This window comes from Malaclemys terrapin, chromosome 2 (genome assembly GCF_027887155.1).
Source record: "Malaclemys terrapin pileata isolate rMalTer1 chromosome 2, rMalTer1.hap1, whole genome shotgun sequence".
NCBI lineage: Eukaryota > Metazoa > Chordata > Testudines > Emydidae > Malaclemys > Malaclemys terrapin.
The window spans coordinates 269527320-269555229 of record NC_071506.1 but is presented as its reverse complement, the minus strand read 5'-3'; the positions used below and the strand labels follow the sequence as shown (position 1 = coordinate 269555229).

Genomic DNA, 27910 nt, shown 5'->3' with positions numbered 1-27910 from the left:
CTCATCAGATTTCTTTTAGCCTGAACCTCCAATTTGTCTAGGTCACTCTGGACCCTATCCCTACCCTCCAGCGAATCTACCTCTCCCCCCCCACCAGCTTAGTGTCATCCGCTAACTTGTTGAGGATGCAATCCATCCCATCATCCAGATCATTAATAAAGATGTTGAACAAAACCAGCCCCAGGACCAACCCTTGGGGCACTCCGCTTGATACCGGCTGCCAACTAGACATCGAGCCGTTGATTACTACCCATTAGCCCGATGATCTAGCCAGCTTTCTATCCACCTTATAGTCCATTCATCCAATCCATACTTTTTTAACTTGCTGGCAAGAATACTGTGGGAGACCGTATCAAAAGCTTTCCTAAAGTCAAGGAATAACACGACCACTGCTTTCCCCATATCCATAGAGCCAGTTATCTCATCATAGAAGGCAATCAGGTTGGTCAGGCATGACTTGCCCTTGGTGAATCCATGCTGACTGTTCCTGATCATCTTCCTCTCCTCAACTCTTGATTCCCTGCTGGAATTCAGACTTGGCCCAAATAATATTTTCCAGGCCCAATTGCATTTATTGAGCAGGCAGTTCTAGTTGCACATGCAGACAAGTGGAAGAGTGCAGTCCATATTCCTCCACTGGCCCTGTGCTATAAAATATTAATTTCGTAATAATTCAGCAATGGGGAATACCATACTCCTGGTAATTAAATTTTATATCAGATATTTGTAATTGAAAATGTGCTGGGTAAAGTTTTATTCATCTAGCAAAGAAAGTCTCTTGTGACTTTCGGATGCCTTGATTGTAATGGTGCTCAATAGCTTAATGATATAAGCCAGAATGTAACTCTTCCCTCCCTCCCCCCCCCCCCCCCCCATGAGACACTATGTTGGATTTACATCATTCATTACAAGCAACTGTGGGAATTTATAATCAAAAGAACATCACAGGCTAATTAAGTGTAATCCAGCCTCTCAAAATGTGAGCCCACAAATCTCTCATATCTGTGAAGAATAAATTAAGAGTAGGAAAGAAGCACTAAGATATCATGATAATTAGAGTATCAGGGAGTACCGTGTTAGTCTGTATCCACAAAAACAACAAGGAGTCCAGTGTCACCTTAAAGACTAACAAATAACAATAACAAATAAATCTGTTAGTCTTTAAGGTGCCACCGGACTCCTTGTTATGATAATTAGAAGCAAGAGTTCCCTTAATATACCAGTAGTTAACTTGACCCAGAAGAAGAGCCAAAAGATTTTCAAGTTGCATTGTATTAGAATTCAAGACTATACGTCTCAAGACCTACTGTTTACATTGCATCACATAAAAAGTTGGCATAATACCACATAATGTCATACAATCTAGTACATCGTTCTGCCCTTCCCAGTTAGAGTGCCAGTTAGTTTCTGGGTAGAGATCAAGGTCTTGGTTCCTAAACTACTTAGGAACCGGTTACCTCAGTGTAAGGGGGAGTCCCAGCTAGATGGTGAAATAATCTTGTGGTGGTCCCAGAATGGAAAAGGGGGTTCTCTGAGGTAGGGAGAAATGGTGATTTAGTGTAATATGTCTCCTACAAAATTGTCTTCTGTTCCACTTCATATAGTATCTATACATTTTAAATAGCCCTATAATTCTTGCACTCATTTATATGAAATAGTCTCATTATTTTGTAATGTTTAGGTGTTTGACACTCATTCAGATTATTTGAAGCAAAGTGTGTAGAGTTACTTAGAATAAAACTTAACATGTTCTTTGTTGGATCTAATGGACAAAGTAAAACTTGGCATTCATTCAGAGGTGCGGGAACAATTTGTATGGGGAGGGGGTTGTGAGAGCTATTGAAACAAACTGTAAACCCTGCATAAGATGGAAACCACTTCGATCCACCCCTCATTCCAGCACCTATTTTAGAAAACTAATAAACAAAACTACTGCTGTCCTTTTAAGGGATGGGAGGAGTGAAATAATATGCAGTGACAAACTCCTGCTGGAGAGGCTACTGCCCAAAGCTTTTGACTGGCTGAGAGAAAGAGACCTTAACTTTAAAAGCAAAACTGTGATGTGTCTCAGTGTGGCCAGAAAGAGAGCTGGCATGTACAGTGTTGCAAGCTCTCATAATTTTATTGTGAATCTCTTGTTATTTCATGTTTTACTTAAAGGCCCCAACTCCTGGAGTCCAGTGACAGCTTGAGAATCCTGGTTTTCATTTAAGTTTGTAGCCCTCATGGTTGCAGAGAAAAGCTTGAAAATGTGACCAGGGGGCACTAGAATGGTTGAAAAATGAGAACACAAATGAAAAGAATGTGATATTTTAATTTTAAATTTCATTATTTTTAAGCCCATCTCATGATTTTTGAGGGAGCCTGACTCATGATTCTTTGCTGTTGGGGGCTGGCAGTATTGCAGGCAGTAAGCCTCAAAGCATGTTTGATTTCTAGAGCAAGCAGACCACATAAGAGACATAATAACAGTGAAGACAATCTAGGAGAAAGGCAGTGTTGCATGCTGAAGCAAAACATGGCAATGTTCCAGACTTGCCATGGGGCTTAAGTCACATTGAACGCCTTTTCAGACTCTCATTTACCCTTGGTTGCTGTGTGGGAGACTGTTATATTTTCTATCCATTCCATGAACATTCAAAACATTCCTTTCCCTCTCGCCCAGTCCTTCAGCTGGTTGTTTTGTGTTCTTACCATTTTATATCGTATTAACATAGTTGAAGTGAACTGATGATCTTCATCCAATCCCTAGCAGACCAGTGCCTGTATAGAAACCCCACTGCCACAACTGGCACTAATGGTACATCCTGTTGGCTGTGTCAGCAGGGACTGGAGACCATGGAGACTGAACTGTCATGTCATCGATAGCATAGCAAGGGTTGAAGCACATTAGCAGGGCCATATGTTAAAACCTTCGCTGCTGCTGTTTATTGCATCATTTGATTTATTTCTATTAATAAATTTAACATTTTGTGGAAGATTTATACATAAACCAAGACCCTTATTATTCATTTGGAAGGCTCTTTCCTTTCTTCACTTTCATTCCAGAAGGCAGGACTGATTCTGTTATTAAAATTGGTTCCTTACATTAAAAAAAAAATTCTGTATATGCAGTTCTGGTTGTGGATGGTGGGTGCGTGCGTGGGTGGGTGGATTTTCAGTCCTTCTTCCAGGTTCTATTCCAAGGGAGACAAGTGCAAACAAGTCCTTTGTGCCTTTTACTGCAGTCCTTACTTAGGCAAAATTCCAGTTGAAACCAGTACTCAACTAGATGGAGAATCTAGGATATTGCTATGACAACACTAATCAATTAAACTTTATTCTTTCTGTTTTCATGCAGGAAGGGATGTGGAAAAAAAATTGTGAGAAGTCTAATTTATGTAGGAATCAGCCACCAAGATATTAATTAGTCTTTTTTTCCTTCCGTACCCCCCATTTTTTCCTGATGGGAGCATTCTCATGAAAATGTCCATTCCATGTAGATGTGGGCATAAAAAAGGAGAGATGTGGTGTTGGAATTCTGTGGCCCCACATTTGTTTTTTGTCCCTTTTGGGCAGGCAATTGAAAACAGCTTATAAATGTGCTGTGCCAATCTAAAAAGCAAGCAAGATGATAGGCTGTGTTAAGAAAGAGTGCGCGAGAATAATACTGAGAATATAATGCTGTTATCTAAATTGGTGGGACACACTCACCTTGCTCACAAACTACGCTGGGTTTGGGTCAGCCATCTAAAAAGGATACATTGTAGCAGAAATAGAAAAGGTAAAGAGAAGGGTAAAGAAAATGATAAAGGCACTGAAAGGCATCCATATATGGAGAGATTTAAAAGATTACACCAATTTAGTATGGAATGGAGATGAATAAGAGGTGACGTAATACAGATGTTGAAAATAAGGAATGGTATAGAGAAGGTCACAGCTTATCATAATACAGCCATTCAGTAATTATAATGAAGCCCATTTAAAACAGGTCAAAGGAGATCCTTTTCTAAACAGTACATAGTTAACCCATGGAACTCATTGCCACAAGTTCTTATTGAGACTCAAAAAAGGATTGAGTGTTTTTTTGAACATAATGTTATCCACCACATTTAAACAACCTGCAATCAGAATTATAAACAAATCCCTCATGCTTGAGTACATAAACCAATGAGTTTGCCTGTGATTAGGAAGGAACATCTCTGGTAAGTGTGTTATTGCATAATAGTCTATTATGGGGGTTTATACCTCTGAAGCAGGTACATGCAACTGCAGGATACCAAATGTGATTGATCTTTGATCTGATGGGCTAAAGCATTTCCTATGGGAGAGGGGAGGGGGTTTGTGCAGTAGAGAAATTTGAGGGATCAAAGGAGAAGAAAACATTGTAGTTCATGCTCTTTCCCCTCTGTAGTTGCTGTTCAATTTAAAATTAATTCATGTGTTTGTATAATTCCAAACTACTTCTCGCAATGTGCATTACCTTGCATTTGTTTATGCTGATTCTCAGTTGCCATCATGCTGCCCACTTGCCTTCCTTTGCTAGGTCCTCTGCCCCAGGTCATATTCAATTAGTTAGCATCATTTCTCTGCATTTCTCAAGATGGTCCTATTGACTCTGTAGAAGAGTGCCCTCTTGTGGCCACTCTGACATCAATCCATTTCCACAGGCGGTTTAACGAAAGTGTGTAGGTTGTTGAATAAAGTGCCTGCCTTGCATCTCAAAGGCATTACGTTCAAATCTTTTGGCAGCTGAGGGTTGTTGTTTTTTTTTAATTTAGTTATAAACAGACTCTGATATTGTGGTGATCAGTGTGCTAGACATACCTTGAAGTAAAGGGAGCGTCCAATACTGCACTCGGGGATAATGAAAACAGTAATGCAGAGCTATAGGCACAATCTAATTTGCTTGTTAATATTCAAATATCGCCTTCAATCTGTACTGCAACTGCAGCACCCTGCCGGCCTGAACACGAACAGAAAGAGCGAAACTTCTTTTAACTGGCTTTGTGCTCTATCAGGACTGCTAACATCTTTAATACAGTTGGGAGCAGAAGCAAAGAGATAAGGAAACGCACAGGGGGATTAAGAGAGCCAGCCGTGGGGTCACATTTTAATGAAAATTTATTCATAGAGTCTGTTTCTTCTTGGTGTGAAATGGATTATTACATTTAAGGGTAACACTTAGGGTCACATGCTCCCCTGTGTGAAGCCAAGCTAAATGAGGCAGATAAGCCCCCATGCATTTGGGAGAGAAGAGCAATGTCCTGGAGTGATGCTCACACCAACATCAGACTGTTGGAGTCTCTCTGCGTGAGAACTGTGTGGGACTGGGGAAGTATGAAAGGGAGCAGACGCTACAAGGTGTCCTCGCCTAGGAGATTACCTGCATAGGGTAAGGCTGACCCATGGACTGCGTGCCATTTAGTTTCTGGGTGGAGATCAAAGTGTTGGTTTTAACCTAGATTGCCCTAACCGATTTAGGGCCTGGTTACCTGAGGGACAGCTTCTCTTCCCATGTCCATAGCACCATGTCTGGGATCTGCAGAGGCACTTGAGCTGACCACACCCTAGTTATAAAGGGAGGGGCCCTGTGCCAGGGCATTTCCAGGCAGATTCCTTGGCTTTGGAACGTCCTGTCTGTGCTTGGTGTGCCAGCATTGGTTCACCACAAAGCCCACCTTTCCCCCGGGGGTTTTGTGAGGTTTGTGGATGGTTAGAGGTGGTTTTGCTGCTGCTATTTTGGGGAGATTTTATATTGACCTGGATAGGTTGGGTTGGGTTGAGCAGTTTATGGGTATGCTTGTGGAGGGATTTTTGTTTGTGTATTTTTTGTCTATGTCGCAGGGTCCACCCTCTTGTGCCTGTATTGGCTGGTTAAATAAATAGACCTCACGCCTTCTTCAGTGCCTCACCCTTGCGTCTTTATTTACAGTGCAACAGTGCAACCCCACTGCGTTCCCCCAACAGTTATCCACATTTAGACCCTCCCGGGGTCTGCTGGCCCACGAGGCTCCTCTCCTTGGGTGGGGAGACAGAGATATGGCCCTCTTGTCTCCTTCCAGGCTAGCCTCCTGACTGAGCTTTCCTCAGGGCTTTTATAGCCCTCCCGTCCTCAGCCCAGCTGCTGGCATTTAACTCAAGTCATTGCTGTGAGTCAGCCCTCATTAGGGCCTGCAGCTGGGCCCTCTGCTGGCTGCCCGAGCCCCTGCACTTGGCCTCCTTACCAAACAGCAGGGCTTAGCCAGCATTTTAGCAGGGCAATTAAGGGCCTGCCCTGCCACAGTCTATTTTAAATATTTTGTACGTGCTGCCATATTGTAAAAGCAGCCAGAGCCAGGGTAGAGGCACTTCAGTGAAACTGAAATCAGTTCCCCATTTCTCATCCAGATCTTTAGAGAGCACAGCTTTACCAAAGATGGACACACCTGAGCTACAAAGCTGGGATCCCCATCCAAACCAGGGCTGTTCTGACCTGGGGGATTGGTTCAGACTCTTAGAGCTAGCTGCAGAATCTGGTTCTTAATCCGGAACTCCGCCTCATCAAATTTTGGGTTTAAGACTTGGCTTTGGGCCCAGTTCTTCTCCGTATCTGGACAAACTAATCTTTTTCTAACTTGGATTTTCCAGGGTTTGGGATCAGACAAAAGATATAAAGAGAATTTTGTATCTGATTTATATTTTTTTTTCTAGGAGGCCTCAGCCTGTCTTTTAACCTTGAACATGTAAATTTAAAGGGCTGCTAGATGCATGTAGGTGGGGGGAATCTTTCCACCTTTAATTTGCCTGGGATATAATTGTTTTTTACTTGAATGCTGCCACGGAAAAAGCATCAGATTGTTGCAGTGGGTATGTGCTGCATTGAAGTGATGAATGATTAAAACTGCTTCTTGCATAATAAAGCACACTCTGTCATGTTGTGCTTACTTAATGTACCAATGCAGTGTGATATTCAGCAGTTAGCTAAATTACAGTAAATCACCTGTTTAAAAAAGTTTTTTCATCTTAGCTCTTCATGCAAAAAGTGCTAAAGGCAGTAAAATGATAATGACCCATAATGCCAGAAAGATAAAAATGAGATTCCTCTTGGAATTAAGGGCTGTACTCCTGTTGTTATAGGCAAGCTGTTCCCTGGTCCTAGCTGCTTCCTTACAGCAGTGTCTGGCAGTATATTAAACGGTAGCTTATTTCTGAACTGCTGAGTAACAGCCCTCAAATAAAAGAGCTTGTTGGTGGAGAGCGGAGCTGAGTTGAGGCTGGAGAACAGTGTTCCTATAGAGCTGTATGAGGGGGCACACCTGTGTGCCATGGAGGCCAGCTCCATTGGACATTGTTCTGTAGCAATACTCATGGGTGAGGGAGGTGGGAAGGTACAATTGTGGGTGTGTCAAGGGTGTGCCTAGGGTGGGAGCTAGAAGTCTCCTGGTACATAGGTTCTCTTATTTCCTGATTCCCTCACTGCAGAGCAGCTTTAGTGCCAACCCAAAGACTGGGTAGATGGGAGGATTTCTCTCCTTTTCCTTGTTGTGTTTTTCCCAGCCTCTAATCAAGGTGCTTGGGGTGTGCATTGGGTTGTGGATTCACCAGTAATTTGGGGGTTTAATTGTAATTGTTTGTGACTAAACTTCATAGAAGATTGAAAGACACACTGAAGCATGGCTGGTAAAAATGAGATCTTAATTTTATAAGGCTTCATACTGCCGTTCCAGCTTTGCCCACATCTGGGGGCGAGCTGCAGTTTTTGTTTACGTGGATTACAAAGCAAGCATTTTAGGAGCGCAAGGCTTAGTGAGCTTGTACTGTGTTCTTTCTTGTTTGGCGTCATCTGAATCCTTGGTGCTATATTGAGGAAGACACAATGCCTGCCCCTCAGAGAAACTCTGAGTCAGCTCTGCCTCCTTTGCACTGAGTTACTATGCAAGTTATCCCATTGATTGCAGCAAGAGAGGTACTACCCAAAGTGAGTAATTGAGCCAGAACCAGACCTACACTCTAATATATTAAAAAATGACAGCTTCTCATATCGTGAATGCAGAATAAAATTAATATTACTTTCTAAGCTTGGCTATGCTAGTGCTTCTCTGCCATCCTGTTCTTAGCCGTTCTTTTCCCACTCATTGCATTTTTATTAATCTTCTCTGTTGTGTTTGTCTCCCACCAGAGTTTCCCTCGTTCCTGTTTCTGTTGCTTTAAATGTCCTCTTTTTTGTACTTGGCCTCATTCTATCCTCGTTTTCTCACCATCTAATTCCCCCGCTCTCGAAATCAGTCAGTGGGAGCTGTGGTTGCTCTGCACCTTGCAGGATTGGGCCCTTTGGAATGGCACTATTGCGTGCGCTGGTCACAGACAGAGCAGCCTCTTCACCTCAGCCTGTTGTGCTTGCTATTTCCCATCACTCAGAAAACATTGTTTTGACTGGAACTCCCAAGCCCCTCACAATTTACATTCCATGTGTGCGTGTTCAGATGTCCAGGTGAATCGTTTGGCTGGATGGTTGGCTGTTTTTAATCTGTAAGCCTATTGCAGACTCAGTGCTTGCAGGCTGCTTTATTACCTCAGTGGTTTGTTGAGAGAGGGCCTGGTTACCTAGTGAATACAAATGGGGACTCCAGGCAGACACCCCATTGCCATGCCACACGCAGCATTTCTAGGTACAAAGTTTGCAGGTTCTATTGCTGTTGTGACAATAAAATGTTATTCTTTAGCATAAGAGCAGAAATGCAGTTCCTCCCACAGGGCCTTAAATCCTCCCCCACAATGCACAGAGGCTACAGTGATCCCTTGGAGAGTTGCATCCCCCTGTGGTGTGAATGGCTACTGGATCTGTGTAGCCTTGGGTTTGCTGCCTCCATCCTGTCCCTTTTCTTCATCCTGTCCCCAAGCCTTCTACGCATTGAGGTGCAAGGACCTTGGTACTCTGTGCATGAGATTTCTGAATCCCATCTTCCCCCAGTGGATTGTAACCATACTGCTTCTGGAGGCCCTGTGTTTGTTAAGGTAGTGTGGCAGGATTTGAGCCTGAAAATAACATAAATAGAAACTTCAATGGGAAAGAGTGAAGTAAAATATTTTTCTCTCATTCAGTTCCATTGTGTGAATCATTTATTAATTCCCAATGAATATTAATACAGTTTGTGTCTCAAACACTATCTTACAGTCCTACATCCTGTCTGTTAGCTGGTTTGATTGTAAATGCTAACCAGGGAGGCCTGATTAACATTGACTGGGACAAAATCAGGGAAGTCCCAGGTAGGGGTAGGAATTGGCAGTGGTGATTCAGCAGATGGAATCTTCCCGCTGCCATAGCGCTGAGCCACGCCTCCCTTCCCCCCGGCATCTTGGTATTATGGGTCATTGCACTGCAGGAAGTGTTGTCTTTCAGATGCAATATAAAACCAAGGTCCTGACTGCCTGTGGTTATTAAAGATACTATGGCACCTTTCAGGAAGAGAACAGATGTTAATATTGATGTCTTGGCTCAATTCCAACTCAAGTAATTACATTCTTCCTATCTGAAAAGTTCTTTCCCAGTTAGAATTGGATACAGTATTTTCACTTCCTGTGAAGCTCAGTGGATTCATTGAGAGAATTCTGTAAGTCTATCAGATATTAACTATTAGCTAGTTAATGTGGCTAACATTAGTGGAAGTGGGATCTGTTGCAAATGCGCTCCTTCATGGGAGCTGCAATGGTGGGAAATAACACAACAAAAGATACCTTACCTTCCTTCCGATGGTCCAACAACATTAGGTATGCCCAGTGAACAACTAAACCACAGCAGGTTACATTGCCTACTCCAGAATAACTTCAGTCCTGAGAAAGCTGAGTCAAACTGCTCTCGTAGGGTGGTCTACAGCCTACTCTGTTGACATTGTCTAATTGTCATTGTCTGGAGATGTCATTTTTTCTTTGAGTGATTCTTGATTAGACCGCTAATTAGGGCATTCTCTGTCACAGACCGAACCTGTCCTAACAGTTCTAATGTGACCTTCTGGTTTTTTACTGTAATGTCTGAAAAGTTGCTACATGACAATTTTAGAATTTCTGTTTTTATGCCTTTCAATCATTTGCTGAAGTTTGAAAAGGTAACAAAAGGCTACATTATTTTGTATTTATCTGGATGAAATTCTTGTTGCTCTGTATCATTGAACAAATAGTTATGCTCTCTCGAGACAAATGTAATAAAAAAATTCTTCTCAAAAGTTTATCAGTCTCTCATGCATCTTGTGTTACTATCTCTGAGCTATAATATTGGATGTTATTACTGTACCAGTTTAATATTGATGGAATGGATGTACAATCATTATTTCTTTCTGTTCTTTGACACTGATGTAAATATTTGTCCCCTGTTCCCTGTAATTCCTTAGAACTTCTCATGTCCGGCTGTGGTCAACCTTATTTTTACCATGGGATATCTGGAAGGATCACCAGCACAATATTTCAACAGAGGTCAGTTATTTGGGTGCCCAACTTGAGACATCGTGAAGGGACCTGATTCTCAGACACCCAGAGCTCAGCATTTTCTGAAAATAAGGCCCCTTTAGGATGTGTCGAGTTGGAATTCTGAAAATGGAGGCACCCAAACTCACTACTCACTTACGAAAATTTGGGCCACAGTACAGTGTACCACCCCTTTAAGTGGGAGCTGTGTGTGTCTTCTTGGTTCACACTAGTGGAGAGGAAGCAGGATGTGCTGCAAGAGAGTAGAGAGCTGACCATTCTCATTCTCTCTCTCACACACACACACACACACACACAGAGTCGCTGACAAATGATGTCATGTATTGGTTACCCAGAACTCTTTCAGGTTTGAAGTTAAAATCCATTTAATTTCAAAGAAATATTGATACCCATTTAGTATGGTAGCCATAAAAAGCAAATGTAATCAGAGAGTGTCCTCGTTTAGATTGCTTATGACCCCTGGGCTGTGCTTGGTTATGTCCAAAGGGCATTTAGAAGCACAAATGTCGTTTTAACTATTGCCTTGTAAAACATACATTAAATTGTGTTGGCATAATGATTTCTTTCATTAGTTTCTCTGCATCTCTCCTTCTGTTCTTCTGTGGAATTGTTCTGGCTGGTGGCTAAAAAGGGCACAGAATATTGGGCCTTGTAAGCTGGCAGAAGTCCATAATAAACTGTGTAACGAGTTAAAAGGTGTTAAATGATTCTCAGTAGACACTCTCTTCGCTGACAGGATCTTTTGACAGATGATTTGAAGGGTGACTCTGGAAGAACAAATCATTAAACTGATATAAGTCCATCTAGTCAATTGGTATCTCTATAAAACATTCAGTTAGGTGCACGTAGTCCCTAAAATGATATTAATTTAAGCCTTTGGTGGTGGTGGTGGTAGTTGTTCAAGAATATATACATTGCTCTCCATTTGTATACAGCTCACTCCGTTTATTTTTTTAATCAAGGGCCAAATCCTGGGCCTTGTCTACACTTAAAAGTTTTACCAATGTAGCCATGTGTCACCAGATTTGCCCATTACTTTGGGGTATGCTCATTTATTAGGGTTACTCTTCCGGGGGAGGGGATTCTGTAATACTGTCAATGTACTGCTTGTGTCACTTGTGTTTTTAAATGGAGCTCTTCCTCTCCCGGCTGCAAGTTCCCTCCCAATGGAGCTATCCTGCAGGACCTAGGTTCCCAAGGGCTGGGTTCTTCCAGCCCCAGAATCAAACGAATGCGCACACACACACATTAACAGAGCATGCCTCAGCAGGCTGGGTTAAGCAGCACATTCAATCTGCCACCCTTATATGCCCCTGGACTCAGCAGGCTGGTTGAGTAGCACTTCCAAGCTGCCACCCTCATATGCCCCAGGTTCAGCACGTCCTTATCCCCACTTTTATGTTACAATTGTTCTGGTAGTAACCCACTTGATGAGCAAACCCCACAAGATTTTTTGGGCGCTGCAGGGATCTTTAGCTTAGGTATGAGGAGCGTTGCTGCAGAGAGAGAAGCAACCAGCTTAATCATGAAAGTTAGTTATTGCCAGGTAATAAACATATAAGGGGAGTCCAACAAAACAGTGATAATATTAAATCTAACTTAAATGTGATTACAAAAGTCAGATTTAGAAAACTATCACTGATCACACAAGTCAGGGTCAGAGAGAGAAAGAGAGTTGGGTTCTCACCCCACTCCGTGAAGCTTGAATCGATCCGGGTTCCCAGGTGGTGGTGGTGATAGCTGAGGGTCCGGAGTGCTGGAGACAGGCAGAGCCCCCAGCATGATCAGTCAGGAGAAGATTAATTCCAATGGAACTGATGCAGATTTTGGATCCAGGCATCAGAGCACTTACTTGAGCGTGGGTAGGGGGTTTTGTAGGGAAAGAACAATGATTCAAGGGAGAACACTAGATTTATTTGTGGGTAAACTGATGGCTCAAGGGAGTATACCAAAGTTGTTTTGTTCAGGCTAGACAATAGGAACTGATCATTCCTGGCTATGGGCAGTGCTCCTTACAGAGAGCTCACAATGCAGTTCGGCAGCTTCAGTATTTTGGATACCAATAAAGGATTTATTACTAGAATTGGTCTGATAACTACTGAGCTGGGTGTGTGCAGGCATGGGTTCATTAACAGCTGGAGCAGAGATCCCCCATCATGCAGTGCTTCCCTGTTTTTCTGGTCCCAGAGTTCCATGCAGTTCTTGCCTTGGTATCTCTGTTCTCCATTCTGTATGCTAATGAGGATGCCTCCCTGTCCCATCTCCTATGCAAATCAGGCTAGGGGCGTTTCCTTAATCCTGTCACGCTTGTCTGGAGGGGTTTAGGTGCGTCTCCCACGGCCTTTTCATTGCTCTTCGTAAGTCTTTCTTCTGATCAGCTTTGGTTCAAGCAGAGGTGGGGGGTGGGGAAGGTCTTTCGTGAGTCAGACAAGCTGAGTACTGCATCCTGGTTTCCCAAGAACACAGAGCTGATAGGTAACACATATCAATTAGGGGTCTGATTTTTTTTTTTTTTTTTTTTTTTTTTTTTTTAACCAAGAACTCTATACCAGTAAAAGCCCCAGTGCAGTTTTACTGGTATAACTGTGCTCGTACTAGTATAGCTTCGACTGGTGAGAGGAACCAATTTGATGATTGGACAGCCGCTTTTGTATCTGTGTTCGAGTGCGCTGGTAGGGCGTTTAAGCTCAGGGCAGGTTGTCAGCTTGCTCTTGTAAAATTCCTGGGATGGGAACCTGCAGATGTCCTTTTGCATGCGGTACTGTGTGTCCAGCATCTGGGCTTGGTCCCGGTAGCGTTCAAAGAGGGACATCTCCATGCCAAGGCTCTTGCAGAAATCGTTGTGGACCACAGGCCGCAATTGTTTATGGTCCCCAAGCAAAACAACCTTTTCTGCCTTCCCGTAGCTGACCAGGGGTATGAGGGTCTCTGGCTCAGTGGACATGGCGCACTCATCAATGAGGATCTGCTTGACGTTCAGGTTGTCAACAAGGCTGTTGGCAGAGGCAGCGGAGCACGTGCACAGGATGACATTATACTAGTATAAGCACTTGTATACCTATATAACTTCATCCACACTAGTTGGTCTTGCCAGTTTAACTACACTGGTATTACTGTACCAGCAAAACCTTCCCATTGTAGGCAAGGCCCAACTCTTTTTATTCATTTAAGGAGTTCCATGGATTCAGTGGGACTACATGCAGGTGTAAGATTAGCAGAATCTGTCCTATGTGTTTGTTCAGTCTAGGAGAGGTAATGATCGTACATTAGAGGTTCACTTGTTCATCTTATGCACAGTGAAGCAGGACTATATAGAATTCTTAGATTTAGGACAATGCATGGGAAGGTTTAATAATTTACATCATCAGTAACTTTAACAAAAAAAATCCTATCCATGCAGATAAAAAGCCTTCAGAAGAGGAGGTGGGTTACCGTGAAGTTTCCCTTTTAAGGAATGAAGCCAACATAGTTGTGGCCTGTTGTATTTCAATAAAGGCAAGTTCTGCATTATAGACATTGAGCCTTCAACAGCAAAATTCTCACCTAAGTCCCATTTTTGAAAGAGACATAGGCACTTAGGAGCCAAAGTCTCCTTGACTTTCAGTGGAATTGAATTCAATTGTTTGAGACTGTCAGTTGATTTCAGTGGCAGTTAAGTGTCTAAGCAGCTTAAGCCCCTAAATCCCCTTGAAATAAATTGAATTCAGCAGGATAGGTGCTTTTCGAAATCCTAGTGGGTGCCTATCTGTATCTGTACCTGTAGGCCTCTAAATACCTTTGATAATCTGGTTTAAGGCCCTTTTGAAAATTTTACTCCAAGTCCTTGTATAGGACCCAATCTTGCTCCATTGAAATCAATGGGAGTTTGACTATTGACTTTACTGCAGCAGGATCTGGCCCCTGTTGTGTCCAACAAGTAGAAGCTTCATGTAAGGTTATGCACAACCCATCTGCACTGGGTAGCAGAACATCTCAAGTCCTGTGTGCACCCTTTCCCTTATTTTCAAGTGTAGAGGGTGAATAAAAGAGGCAGGGCGAGGGCAGAGAATAGCCATGTCTGAGGAGGCAGGGACTTCAGAAGGATATTCAGCCTGCTGCTAAAACTAATTCCTGCTTCCCACCACACTCACTAATGCAGAATTGGGTTCTGTGGCATTGTCTGGTCTTCATGTCATTTTTTTTTTTTACCTTATGCCAATACTCTCAGTACTTCACACCTGTACTATGTAGGGTCAACCCATAAGGTTATTTCTGAGCACTTTTGTCATCATCAGTAATGGAGAAATGTGACAAGTATCAGAGGGGTAGCCGTGTTAGTCTGGATCTGTAAAAAGTGACAAAGAGTCCTGTGGCACCTTACAGACTAACAGACGTATTGGAGCATAAGCTTTTGTGGGTGAATACCCACTTTGTCAGACGCATGGAGAAGTGTAAATTTTTTTTAGAAATTCTTTCAAACAGTCAATTTCCTGGAAGTTGGAAGAGGGGGAGGAGTAATCTAAGTGACTTAAACTTCCGACTGGCTGACGGGGGATGGATCACTCGAAATTTCCCTGTTCGGTTCACTCCCTCTGAAGCATCTGGCACTGGCCACTGTCAGAAGACAGGATACTGGACTAGATGGACCATTGGTCTGACCCACTATGGCCATTCTTATGTTCTAACTCTGCTGTTCAAGAAATCCATTATATAGTGGAATAAACAACATTATGCCTAAAAATTACAATTTTCAGCAACATTTACACTGAATAGCAGCCACACTGAAAGGCAGTTATAAACAATGAGATTCAGTGATGACCTTTATCAACTACAGTGACAGCTATTAATCAGACTGCAAATTCTCATCAGCTCGCTGGACAGAATTCATTAGAGACAAAGATTGCTATGTTACTTTTGTCTTTGATTGAGGTACGTCCCATTAAAATGAATAGTCTTTTACTGGAACAAATCATACATTTCAAAACAAAAGCCTGGGATTCTTATTCACTGATTCGTTTGATAACTAAGATAACATGACTAGAAGACTAGCTAAACCTTATTGTGTTTTGCCTGGAATACAGTGCGGTTCAATTTGTTCTTCCTTTAAGCAAACCAATTTTCTGTTCATTAAATCGGACCCTTTATCAATGGCCTGTTTTGAATATAACAGCAAGATATAGAGCCTTGACAAATGAATGCTGGTTTTCTTTTTAAAATGTGTTTTAGTAATGCTAGAAACACATAGAAGAAATTAACACAAGATTTTAAGCTTGTTGAACTTTTAGGAAAAAAAGTTTTTCATCACTTACTTCCAACTACGGAATAGCATTTACAGAGTAACTGTGAAGATTTACAGTTCATTAAAGCATTTTGTTTTCATGAGGGTAAGTGTAACCAGGGAAAAAAGAAGTAATACAAGTTTAGTAGAGATTTCATTAGAGGGAGCAATATAACTCTTGTCAGTTTGTCTTATGGTCTGAGAAATAAGTACTAATTATTAAGTATCAAAGGGGTAGCCTTGTTAGTCTGGATCTGTAAAAGCAACAAAGAAGTGGATATTCACCCACGAAAGCTCATGCTCCAATACGTCTGTTAGTCTATAAGGTGCCACAGGACTCTTTGTTTCTAATTATTAATAAACCTACAGACCCATTTGATTAAAAATATACTTCACCTATGTGTTCAAGGGGATTGAGGTTCTGGAACAGCCTTCCAAGGGGAGCAGTGGGGGCAAAACACCTAACTGGCTTCAAGACTGAGCTTGATAAGTTTTTGGAGGGGATGGTCTGATGAGACTGCCTACAATGGCATGTAGCCAATCTGCGACTGCTAGCAGCAAATATCTCCAGTGGCCAGTGATGGGACACTAGATGCAGGGCCGGCGCAACCCATTAGGCGACCTAGGCAGTCACCTAGAGTGCTACAATTTGAGGGGCGGGACCTTCCGCTGCTTCTGTGGGGGGCGGCATTTCAGGGCGGGACCTTCCTCTGCCTAGGGTGGCAGAAAAGCTGGCGGCGCTCCTGACTAGATGGGGAGGGCTCTGAGTTCCTACAGAGAATTCTTTCCCAGGTGTCTGACTGGTGGGACTTGCCCACATGCTCAGGGTCTAACTGATTGCCATATTTGAGGTTGTAAAGGAATTTTCTCCTAATCAGATTGACAGAGACCCTGCGGGTTTTTTGCTTCCTCTGCAGCATGGGGCACTGGTCACTTGCAGATTTAAACTAATGTAAATGGTGAATTCCCTGTAACTTGAAGTCTTTAAACCATGATTTGAGGACTTCAGTAACTCAGTTGGATGTTACGGATCTATGACAGCAGTGGATGGGTGAGGTTCTGTGGCCTGCCATGTGCAGGAGGTCAGACTAAATGATCATGATGGTCCCATCTGGCCTTAAAGTCTCTGAGTCAAGCTTCCAGTTGGGGGTCAAGCTTTAATAACCAATTTACTTAATTAGAAAATATCCTAATATTTTGAATGGTGTATCTGACCACACTTAAAGTTGGCCTGTTGTATTGAATATAATATATAATTGGAAGATCTCGCATGTTGCTTACGTAACACGTTGGCTAATATCTGTGTGACTAAATACCCAATCTGTCTGAAGAGTTACCACTGTTTCCCAAATGCCTGGGACAATGAAACGTGGGACTGTTTTTTGTTCTTTTTAAATAATTATCAGGAATTTGGGAAGAATTGCACTGTTAAATTTTCATTTATTATCAGTTGTATCCCTTAGAAGACGCTGAGGCCTGGGGTGCATACACATAGCTGCCATTGATTCCATACAAGGAAGACTTTGGCACATCTGTCTTTCCTAGATTCCACTATAGCACCTATCACCTTGTATCTAAAGGGTAAGTGCAAGTCCCAGTGAAGTCAGTGGATGGAATCCCATGGATTTAAGGGTAACCCTACGAGCTGCAAATGCCTATTACTTAGGCATTTACCAATATGGAAAAGCTATCAATGTTAGGCTATTGGTACCCCCTTTTATTTCACCCCAAACAAGAAAAATACATTTCAAGCATGTACTACAGAGATTTGTAGAAATTACCCTTGACAATACAAAATGAGTAAACTAAGGCAATGTAAAGCAAAGCATACAAGTCTATAAATAAGATGTCACAGCCCTAGTTTATCTTTTGTGAATCTTGCACCTTTTAAATTCTTTTTATTGTGGTATTGATGATGAAAATAGCTGGGGTACATGTTTGTTCTGTAGGCTGCTGTTGTGGATTCATGCACTGATAAGAGATGAATTTTTTTTTCTACTTTATTACCATAAGACTTCTTATCTTCTACACTATGCCAATTAAATTGCAATGGTATTTTATTCAAAGGGAGGTGATGGGTTGCAGGCAGATATAGAAATATGCTAAGCAACGTTACTTGTACTACACCTCTACCTCGATATAACACTGTCCTCGGGAGCCAAAAAATCTTACCGCATTATAGGTGAAACCGCATTATATCGAACTTGCTTTGATCCACCGGAGTGCGCAGCCCCGCCTCCCTGGAGCACTGCTTTACCACGTTATATCTGAATTCGTGTTATATCGGGTCGCGTTATATCGGGGTAGAGGTGTATTAATGTTGTACACTTAAACAATACCTTCTATCCAGAACAGAGGTGCATAGACCAGATGGCTTTTGGACTCAGATTCGATTTAGGTTAGAATTTGAGGCCAGAATAAGGCTAGAGTTTAGATTCAGATTTGGATTTGACAGTCTTGGAATCTTGTGAGCTGTTCTCATAAGACTTTGCCCCAAGCTGGTAGAATTCTCATGAGACTACCTGATCACATTGGGCTGAAATCTCTTAAATGTGGCTGCATCCAAAACAAAAAGAGGCTCCACTTGGCCCAGGCTAGGGTTTAAATTAGTGAAAGGAGGTGAGAGAACAATCAGCTCCCTTCCTCCCCAAGCTAGTCAATGAGTGGCTAGAAACTCTGAAGGGGAGGGGCACCCTGCATCCCCTCAGCATGTATTCTCCTCCCCATTCAACTGGGATTGTCCCAGTCACTGCTGGCTTGATCAATTTTCCCACCTGTTAAGGCAGGTGTGTGGCATTTTAAGACAGGAAATGAATAATTTCTTCCCTAATTGGAACTGGAAGGGGGAATTTAGGCAGCTAGAATTTAATAGCTCAAGTTCTTAATTCAGCTAGGTCTGAAAAGTGTCATGGGATCTTTTAATGACAAAGTAGTCAGGATCTCAGTTTTAGGTTTTATTTGAAAGATGCTGTCTCCAGCCAGCAGCGGCTCCAGGCACCAGCGCTCCAAGCGCGTGCCTGGGGCGGCAAGCCACAAGGGGCGCCCTGCCGGTCCCTGCGAGGGCGGCAGTCAGGCAGCCTTCGGTGACATGCCTGTGGGAGGTCGCCCGGTCCCGCGGATTCGGCGGCAATTCAGTGGCGGGTACGCCGAAGCTGCGGGAGCGGCGGACCTCCCGCAGGCATGCCGCTGAATTCGTGGAACCGGGGACCTCCCTCAGGCAGGCTGCCGAAGGCAGCCTGCCTGCCGTGCTTGGGGCTGCAAAAAACCTAGAGCCACCCCTGTCTCCAGCAGCATGCTCTACTGGAATGCAAGGACATTACTGACTCTAGAGAAGAGATCCACCTTCAAACACCCCTTTGTGCAGTACCATGATTTTCCCTGGTGTTCGCCCATCAAAGTACTGATCAAGCCCAACCCTCATCTAAAGGGCCCTCACAAACCTCACCACCTTTCCTGTCATGGCTTTGTCCTGGCTTTCTATAAGATAAACATATAGTGCTCTTCCTCTTGCTCTGTGCATGTGTATGTGTATATCATTAAAAAATCTGAACGAAAACACTCCCTTGCACACACTTCTCCCGGGGAGAGAGGATGAGAGAACAGAAACATCACAGATGTTAGTACTGTTACTTAATGCACTTCTGGAAAGAACTCAGCGACAACAGTCATGAGCAGGTTTTTAGAACCTATACAGAATAGATTAGAATAAGTGTGGTATAAGAACAATAAATAGAATAGAAAACAGCAGGTTTTTTGGCACAAATCCATAGTAGTTCTCTGTAAATAAGCAACTTCATTTGCTAAAATCTGTCCAATTTCCTTAATGTTCTTTTTTCTTTTCCTGCAGATAAAGAATTCATTTATAGAAACCAGAATGGCACTGTGATCCTGCAGAATGTTGAAACAAACAATTCAATGGTATTAATAGAAAACAAAAAAATCGTAAGTATCTTCTTTAATAAGCAGGATAATTTCACAGTTTTCTTGCATTCAGGTCAATAAAGTAGAAAATGACACTTCATTTTCAACTTCATGTATTGCCAAGCAGAATACTATGGGCTAAGCAACTACAGATAATGTGAAATGGAATCTGTGCTTTCTTTGTTAAGCCAGAAGCTCAGTTTCCTTCTGTGTGCAGAAAACTCTCTACTACGGGTATTTGAAGCAAGCCTTGCAGATCATATGTCATTGAAAGAGACAGGGCTGGCTCCAGCATTTCTGCCGCCACAAGCAAAAAAAAAAAAAAAAGCCGCAATCGGCGGCGGCAGTTCAGCGGCAGGTCCTTCGCTCCTAGAGGGAGTGAGGGACCTGCCGCCCCCGAATTGCCGCAGGTGCCGCCCCTCTCCCTTGTTAAGCTGGTGCCTGGAGCCGGCCCTGGAAAGAGAAATACCTTAGGCTTTTACACAGTTACTTTACAGAACATTGCAATTATGTATTTATAATTTGCTTTACACTGCTAGGACTTATTCTCTCACCCTCCCTCCCCCCCAACACACACACAGCACAAATATTTCTTCAAACACTTGGGAGATGCTGATTTCATTTGCACAAAGTTTGAACTGTAATGAAATTATAAAAAGAAATGTTGTTTAAAACATCTGGAGCAATGTAATGGGGTTACTGCATGTCGGGTTACAGGGAAAAATTGAATGGGTTATTGGAATAAGGTGTTAGTAAGGGGTTCCTGTAGTAAGTTGAGAGAACCGATTGACGCGTAAGACAGAATTGTATCTATGCAGAAGATAATGAAAAAGTTTTGTAACATTAAATCATATACCAAATGAACACAGCGTGATGACGAAGCTAACATGTTAAATACCAGAATATTACCAACATTTGCTGTAAAAATGAATAGATCATGTTTGTAAAAACCAATTGCCTGACATAAAAAGTACTCTTGTAGTTACAGTAGTAATGAAAGATGAACCCCGTTCTCTTTCTAAAATTAATGCTCATGCATTTGAGCTGAAGACATTCTGGATGAGAAGCTAATACCGCAAATTAATATCATACACTACTCCATTATAGACAAGAGATCCCTATCACTTTGGACAACGTGTTCAGCCTATCTCATCTCTACAGTGCACTCTGGTTCAGATCATTCCCACATAATTGTATCCATCAAGGGGACACTAGAGGCATTTAAACACCTCAGTCAGGAACATGATATAAATACCTATCTAGACTGAGGTGAAAAGTGCAGAAGACCTCAAAACCCAATACTGTATTGGAGGGAGCAGAGCTGGATATCAGTGGTATATTGCCTCCTTCTCTGATGCTGTGAAAGCCCTTCTGGAGATATAAACCTGAAAGGATTAACTCTTCTAGTCATTCATCCCCTCCTGCTGAGTTTTTGAGGCCAGGCAAGGATGAGGGGAGACAGCAGCAATGCTCTAGATGAAGTTGTCTTGGAAGGCAGAAAGCAAGGTGGCTTGGGGGATATTGCTGAGGGTCTGATTCTTTGTTCAGATGCCCGAGTCCTCTGCTAATGCACTCAGATATGTAGAATTTCTCCCTTTTGCTGCACCCGAATGCCTTCAGAAAAGACTATGTAGCAGAAAGCAGAAAAGGACGTAGGGGTTACAGTGGACAAGAACCTGGATATGCGTCAACAGCGTGCCCTTGTTGCCAAGAAGGCTAATGGCATTTTGGGCTGTATAAGTAGGGGCATTGCCAGCAGATCGAGGGACATGATCATTCCTCTCTATTCAACATTGGTGAAACCTCATCTGGAGTACTTTGTCCAGTTTTGGGCCCCACACTACAAGAAGGATGTGGAAAAATTGGAAAGAGTCCAGCGGAGGGCAACAAAAATGATTAGGGAGCTGGAGCACATGACTTATGAGGAGAGGCTGAGGGAACTGGGATTGTTTAGTCTGCAGAAGAGAAGAATGAGGGGGGATTTGATAGATGCTTTCAACTACCTGAAGGAGGGTTCCAAAGAGGATGGATCTAGACTGGTCTCAGTGGTACCAGATGACAGAACAAGGAATAATGGTCTCAAGTTGCAGTGGGAAGAGGTTTAGATTGGATATTAGGAAAAACTTTTTCAGTAGGAGGGTGGTGAAGCACTGGAATGGGTTACCTAGGGAGGTTGTGGAATCTCCTTCCTTGGAGGTTTTTAAGATCAGGCTTGACAAAGCCCTGGCTGGGATGATTTAGTTGGGGATTGATCCTGCTTTGAACTAGATGACCTCCTGAGGTCCCTTCCAACCCTGATATTCTATGATTCTGTGAAAGCCTGCTGCCTCAAAGCTAAGTGTTTACTACCTAATGTTGCCCCCCTATATTGGAGGGATTGGGCCTTCTCTTAGCCATATGTGCTATCCTCCCAATCCTAAGCCATTTTGCTCTAAGTTGCACTGATTGGAAACATCCATCAAGAGGCCATTTTGCCAGCCAACAATCACATTCCCGTATGCAGGGGAATCCCCCCGTGGCTGGTAGAGCTGCTTTCTTGCCTGCTTTGCAGGGCTGGAATGGTGCAAAGCACTGTCAAAGAATCCACTGTCCTTTGACCGCAAACTTTTGTTCCTCAAAGTTTTGGTGCAGTCAAAGGTTCTTCTCCTTCCAAGATCCCAGAAATATGTCTGGTTGCAAAAACAGATAATTATGTTAAACTTACCTTAGCTTTGTTCTAACAGCTGTTAAAAAGAGCTCTGGAAATTGTGGACTGAAAAAAAAAAAAACCCACAAGAAAGCCTTGTTCAGAAATCTGTTTGGCTTCAAGAAAATACTAAAACCATGGTTTTCATATTTTCAGCTTGCAAGAAAGCCCATAGTCATCCAGCTATTTCTTTGTTTAGTAGTTCAGCTCTATAATACAGCAAATATTTCATGCTTTCCTCCTAGGAAACCCCCATGTTTTTTTTCCGTATTCATTTCCCACTAGCCTCAAAGGCCACATGCTGAGGTGCCTCTGTGCCCTGGCAATGACTGTTGAATGGAAGTTTCTCCAGAACCTGTGGGTTGTGCCTTTCGAGTCAGTGCGGAGCACTGTCACACAGTGTATGCTCCCCCTAATATGGCCTAAGAGCCCCATCAGCCCATGAACAGACTGAGGCTCATTGTCATTCATTCTCTGCGTGACAGCACCACGTGCTGGATCTAGACCAGCAGGCTGTCTCTGTTGAATACTTTCTGCCAACTGTATGTAATAATTGTTCCTATAACTGCTCTATGCTGTTTTTCCCCACAGAGAGCATCAGCTGTGCTCTGTAGAGAGGAATTGACTAGATTCCTTTAATAGCTGACTTTTCTTAGCTGAATTCATGAGTTTTATTTTCTATGGCTTCAAATAGCCTTTCACTGTGTGCTCTGTATTCCATTGGTTCTTAGTTTTTGGCCATACCATAAAAGAAAGATAGTCTCCAGACTAGCCCTCCTTCCAACTCCCCAGACCCCTACTACTTTGTTTTCCCCCCAAAAAATATTTAATTCTGCAGATTTCCAACGTGGGTTCTCCAGCCCAATTGATGGCAGTCCACGGACCTGGTATGAGAACCCCTGCTCTACCTTATTCAGATGTTACAATAATACTATGACTTACAATAACTCTTGATGATACGGTATGCAGGACCTCACACAATATTCTGAATATGTCCTCCTTTGTTTGGCGCTAGAAGATCTTCCTCTCTGTTACATTGGGACCGTGTCTCTAAACACTGCAAAGCTGTATTCACTTTCTCTTTACTGCTCCTCATGCTGGAGATTTTAGATGTGTTCTTTGGGGAAGACCCTTTTCTCATGCACTGTTTTATCATATAGCCACTGAAGGAACATCTCATTTTTGGTTGTTTTTTCTTTGTCTCACTACCTTAAACTGTATGGTATAAGCATCGTATCTGCCTATGCTTCTATGCTGCCTAGTTTGTCATGGATTTTATTATCCATCTTGTTTACATTGATTTATTCCTTCAATCCCATCCACCCACTTCTTTCATCCTAGTCTTGTGTCAGAGAAACTTTCATTGTCTTGGCACAGATTCCTTCCTTCACATTATTAATATATCAGCAAACAAAACCTGTCTTTGTGCTGCCTGGCACACTCCTACAGGCACCCCTCCAGTCTAAATCGCTTTCACTGCCCTCTGCCTTTGGATAGCTCGTCTGATTCTTAATGCACTCATGCAACTCGAACCCGCTCGCTGACCTTGTGAATACCGTCTGCTTGCACTATGTCCAAGATCCTACTTCATTGTGTTTCTTGGTAATCTCTCAAAAAATTCCGTCCAATTTGTTATGTGGAAGAAAAGGATTTAAAAGCAAGAGGATGAAAGGCATATTAGAGTGACCTCTCTTTGGCCTTGGCAGTGTTGGAGCTGGCACTGCATATTAAAACACAGAGGAAAGGGGAAGGGACATCTGCACTAGACAAATTAGAAGCAGAGGAGGGAAGAGACATCGCCAGACAAGTATCAGGAGTTGCTGTATATTAATGGTAATGCTAGGGCTAATTTTAGGCTCAGCCCTCAGGAAAGGCTGACGCATAAACTACATCACCCCAGAACCAATCTTGGGAGACATGGTGACTCAGAGATCCCTGTGAGGGACAATCCCGACCCTGATTCTGCCTTGCTCTCACTAGGGGTGGGTGGCGGTAGTGCTTTATGGTTGGCCTGTCCCAGCAGTGATTTACTATTCTCCCACCCCTATTTGGTGGCTCAAATACCTCGGCCAATGACTGGGGAGAATTGGGTGGAACCAAGGCTTCTCCCATGTCCCATTGCTTCTCATTCACTTCCTGCCCTTCAGCTACAGGAACAAGTAAACCAACAAGTAGGCCTGTTTACTCCTGTGCTGTCAGGCCCGAGATAGTCTGCATAGGCATGCAAGGGGGGTGCTTACTCCATGGGGCAGGCACATAGCCGAAGTCACAATGTAGCTTTTATGCAGCACCAACAGTGTGCTGGGCATGTCCCAGGTATAGAAGATCGCAGGGGTTACTGCCTCAGGAGCTTACACACTAAGGAGAAGACAACAACACAGGCTCAGCCACTGAGGGGAAGAGAAGAACGGAGTCCTCTCCAATTTTTACTATCCTGTGTTTTCTGTCCCCATCCTGACATTCATTCGCACCAAGTTCCCACCTCATCAGCTTTTTGCATAGGACTACACCTATGTGGCACTGTAGATGGACATTAGTGTGAGGGAAGGACATGAGCAGGGAAGAAAAACACGTGAGTGAGACATGGTGCTGAGTCTCCACAGGGTGTGCAAGTGTAAGGGGACATGCACAGCTGTGTATGATCTGTTCACCTTTTTATCAAGACAAAGTAGGATTTACAAGTGTCTTCTAAAAAAACGAAGTCAGACAATACTTCCCTCCCTCCCCCCATGATGAGCATGAAAATAGTTTGACATATGAGGCTTTAGAACTAAAAAATCACTTGTATTTTAACATCTGATTATTTTTTTAGGTCTCCTTAAAGGCCATTCGCTATGAAGTGTCACCTGATCGGGAGTATGCGCTTTATGCATTTGACGTTGAACCAGTAAGTACATTGATTTCATTGGCAATATACAATTAATCACTTTTTCCACTTTGATTCTGATACAATATTTAACTTCATTCATCATTATAAAACAAAGAAAGAAAGAAAAGCCCCTCACTGCCATAAAATATATTCTCCAAGTGGGTGTGACTGCCATCTACTAGAGGGGAAAGGTATAAATAACACCATGGGGTAACACCGTCAATGCCAGAGTTTTATAAGGTTTGGGAGGGAGATTGTAAGGATATGTCTTTGCTACAAGGATTTCTGTTCCCCTGTAGTGTAATTCTTTTCCATGACTCCTTCCTCAAGTCATCCCATACATTTCTTCCTAGGAGCAAAAAGCAACTGTCAGTATCTCCCACAACTGAAAGAATACATTCATTATAGTGTCACTGTTCCCAATGCTGCAGTTAAGGTTGAGCTATCACTTTCATTATAAAGCCCTTTTTTTCAGAGATTTATACATAAATCATCCATAAAAATTCACCTCTCGCAGCTACTAAATTTTAGATTAGGGCTATTTTTTTTCAAGTTAAAAAGAGAAAATTGTAGTTTGGTTACTTTTAAATGATCATTAAATAAGAGGAAATGAGACATTGCCTGGCTGCGGATGTTCCTTTTGGGCTTCCATAATGTTTCGTTTTCCTTTTAAATCTTGTATGTTTAAAATCTGAAAGTTCTGAGTGATGGGTGTGTAGTCCTATCTGGGGATGCTATAAACCACACAAGTTTTGCTTTCAGAGTTTACAGTAGCACCAGAAACTCACAGTGGAAATCATCCACTCTGCCTGTTGTGGAGGGGTTGTTGGTTTTTCCTGTATAATGACGTAATTACCCAAAGGGCCAGCACATTTCTGCTGCTTTAGTAGAGGTTGTGGTCCCGGTTCTCATTTTGCTTACTCCAATACCTTCACTGGAGTTATTCCTAATCCCCAGTAAGGAACAGGAGAATCATGCCTGGTGCTGTTAGATAAAGGTCAGGTAAAATTGTGGTGGAATCTTTGAGGGTGATTTTAAAGGCTGCTTGATGTGGGAGACTGCCTACTGGAAAATGGTCCTTAGTGCATATGTCACCATATGCTACTTTAAAACCCTTCTTAATGTACATTTCCACAGAAGGTTAGCACAGTTCAGAGTGAGCCGTTCCAGACTTGGAAGGCAATACAACTTTCTTAAATTAAAAAATACTGACACAGTGAAGACTGCCTAATGCTACACTAACCCAAGCAAGCAGAATCTGCCCCTGGGAATCCCCTGACTGTGGCTAGGTCTACACTACCCGCCTGAATCGGCGGGTAGAAATCAACCTCTCGGGGATCGATTTATTGCGTCCCGTCGGGATGCGACAATCGATCCCCGAATCGACGCTCTTACTCCACCAGCGGAGGTGGGAGTAAGCGCTGTCGACAGGAAGCCGCAGAGGTCGATTTTGCCACCGTCCCTACAGCGGGGTAAGTCGGCTGCGATACGTCGAATTCAGCTACGCTATTCACGTAGCTGAATTTGCGTATCTTAAATCGACCCCCCTCCCGTAGTGTAGATGTAGCCTGTGTCTCTGTTAATTATGACAGACATGGAGGAAAGGAGTGGATTAGATACTGCCAGTAAAAATGCTGGGCCCACATTGTCCGCTTCCGGGGTTAAACAGCACAAAAAAGCTGAGGGGGAGAAAACTCCCAAGATGTGTCTCGGTTTTCTCCAAATTCTTCTGAGAGTGAGGGTGGGGTTTGCATCCCTGCATAAGAAGCAGCAAAGCCAACAGATCCCCATTCCCCTGAAATCTGAACAGACCTCAGAAGATATACAAGATGCCAGGATCCTTTTACACAGTAGCTCTGCGACTCTACACCAGTTCAGGGGCCCTTGAGGATCAAACCAGGTTCCCTGTTTTCAGCAGAATTCCTGTTGCAAGGGAGAGGCAAGGTGCGTTCTTTCCACTGGCCCCTCCCCTCTCCACACTTGCAATCTCAGATCCATGAAGGGTTCTTAATAGGCTCCCAGGCAGGAGTTTTGAAAGTGGTGTGGAGGTGGAGAACCCTTCCCAGGGATGGATGGAGGATTCTGTCCACATGCAGAAGTAAGGAGCACCATCTCTTCATGGTTTGCACTCCCTCCTGATGCCTCATGCCATCAAAAAAGAAAAATGGTAGGTTTAAGGATGGAGAGTCACTCTTTGCAAAGATATCAGAATGTTTCACACTTGTGATTTTACAGCCATTTGTATGTTATCTGTATCTCTGCTTTTCCTGCCATGGTCCCTGTTTACAAACCTGGACACTTAAGTTAGGATGCTCCTTTCTAAATCTGAAGGTTCAAATGAGTTTTTAGGCATCACAAGCAGTTATTTGGGCAACTGGTACCACTGAGACCAATCTAGATCCATCCTCTTTGGAACCCCCTTTCAGGTAGTTGAAAGCAGCTATCAAATCCGCCCTCATTCTTCTCTTCTGCAGACTAAATAATCCCAGTTCCCTCAGCCTCTCCTCATAAATCATGTGCTCCAGCCCCCTAATCATTTTTGTTGCCCTCTGCTGGACTCTTTCCAATTTTTCCACATCCTTCTTGTAGTGTGGGGCCCAAAACTGGACACAGTACTCCAGATGAGGCCTCACCAATGCTGAATAGAGGGGAATGATCACATCCCTCGATCTGACAATGCTCCTACTTATACATCCCAAAATGCCATTAGCCTTCTTGACAACAAGGGCACACTGTT

General features: G+C 43.0%; 1 protein-coding gene across 8 annotated transcripts in view; it reads left to right on the top strand.

The window, feature by feature from the left end:
* DPP6 (dipeptidyl peptidase like 6) overlaps positions 1-27910 on the top strand; it is a 767813-nt gene that overhangs the window by 520491 nt on the left and 219412 nt on the right. For all 8 annotated transcript variants that reach the window (XM_054021141.1, XM_054021143.1, XM_054021139.1 and 5 more), the window contains exons 4-5: positions 19545-19639; positions 25117-25191. In XM_054021141.1, coding sequence (XP_053877116.1) covers positions 19545-19639; positions 25117-25191 — 170 coding nt within the window. The remainder of the gene's footprint in view (positions 1-19544; positions 19640-25116; positions 25192-27910) is intronic.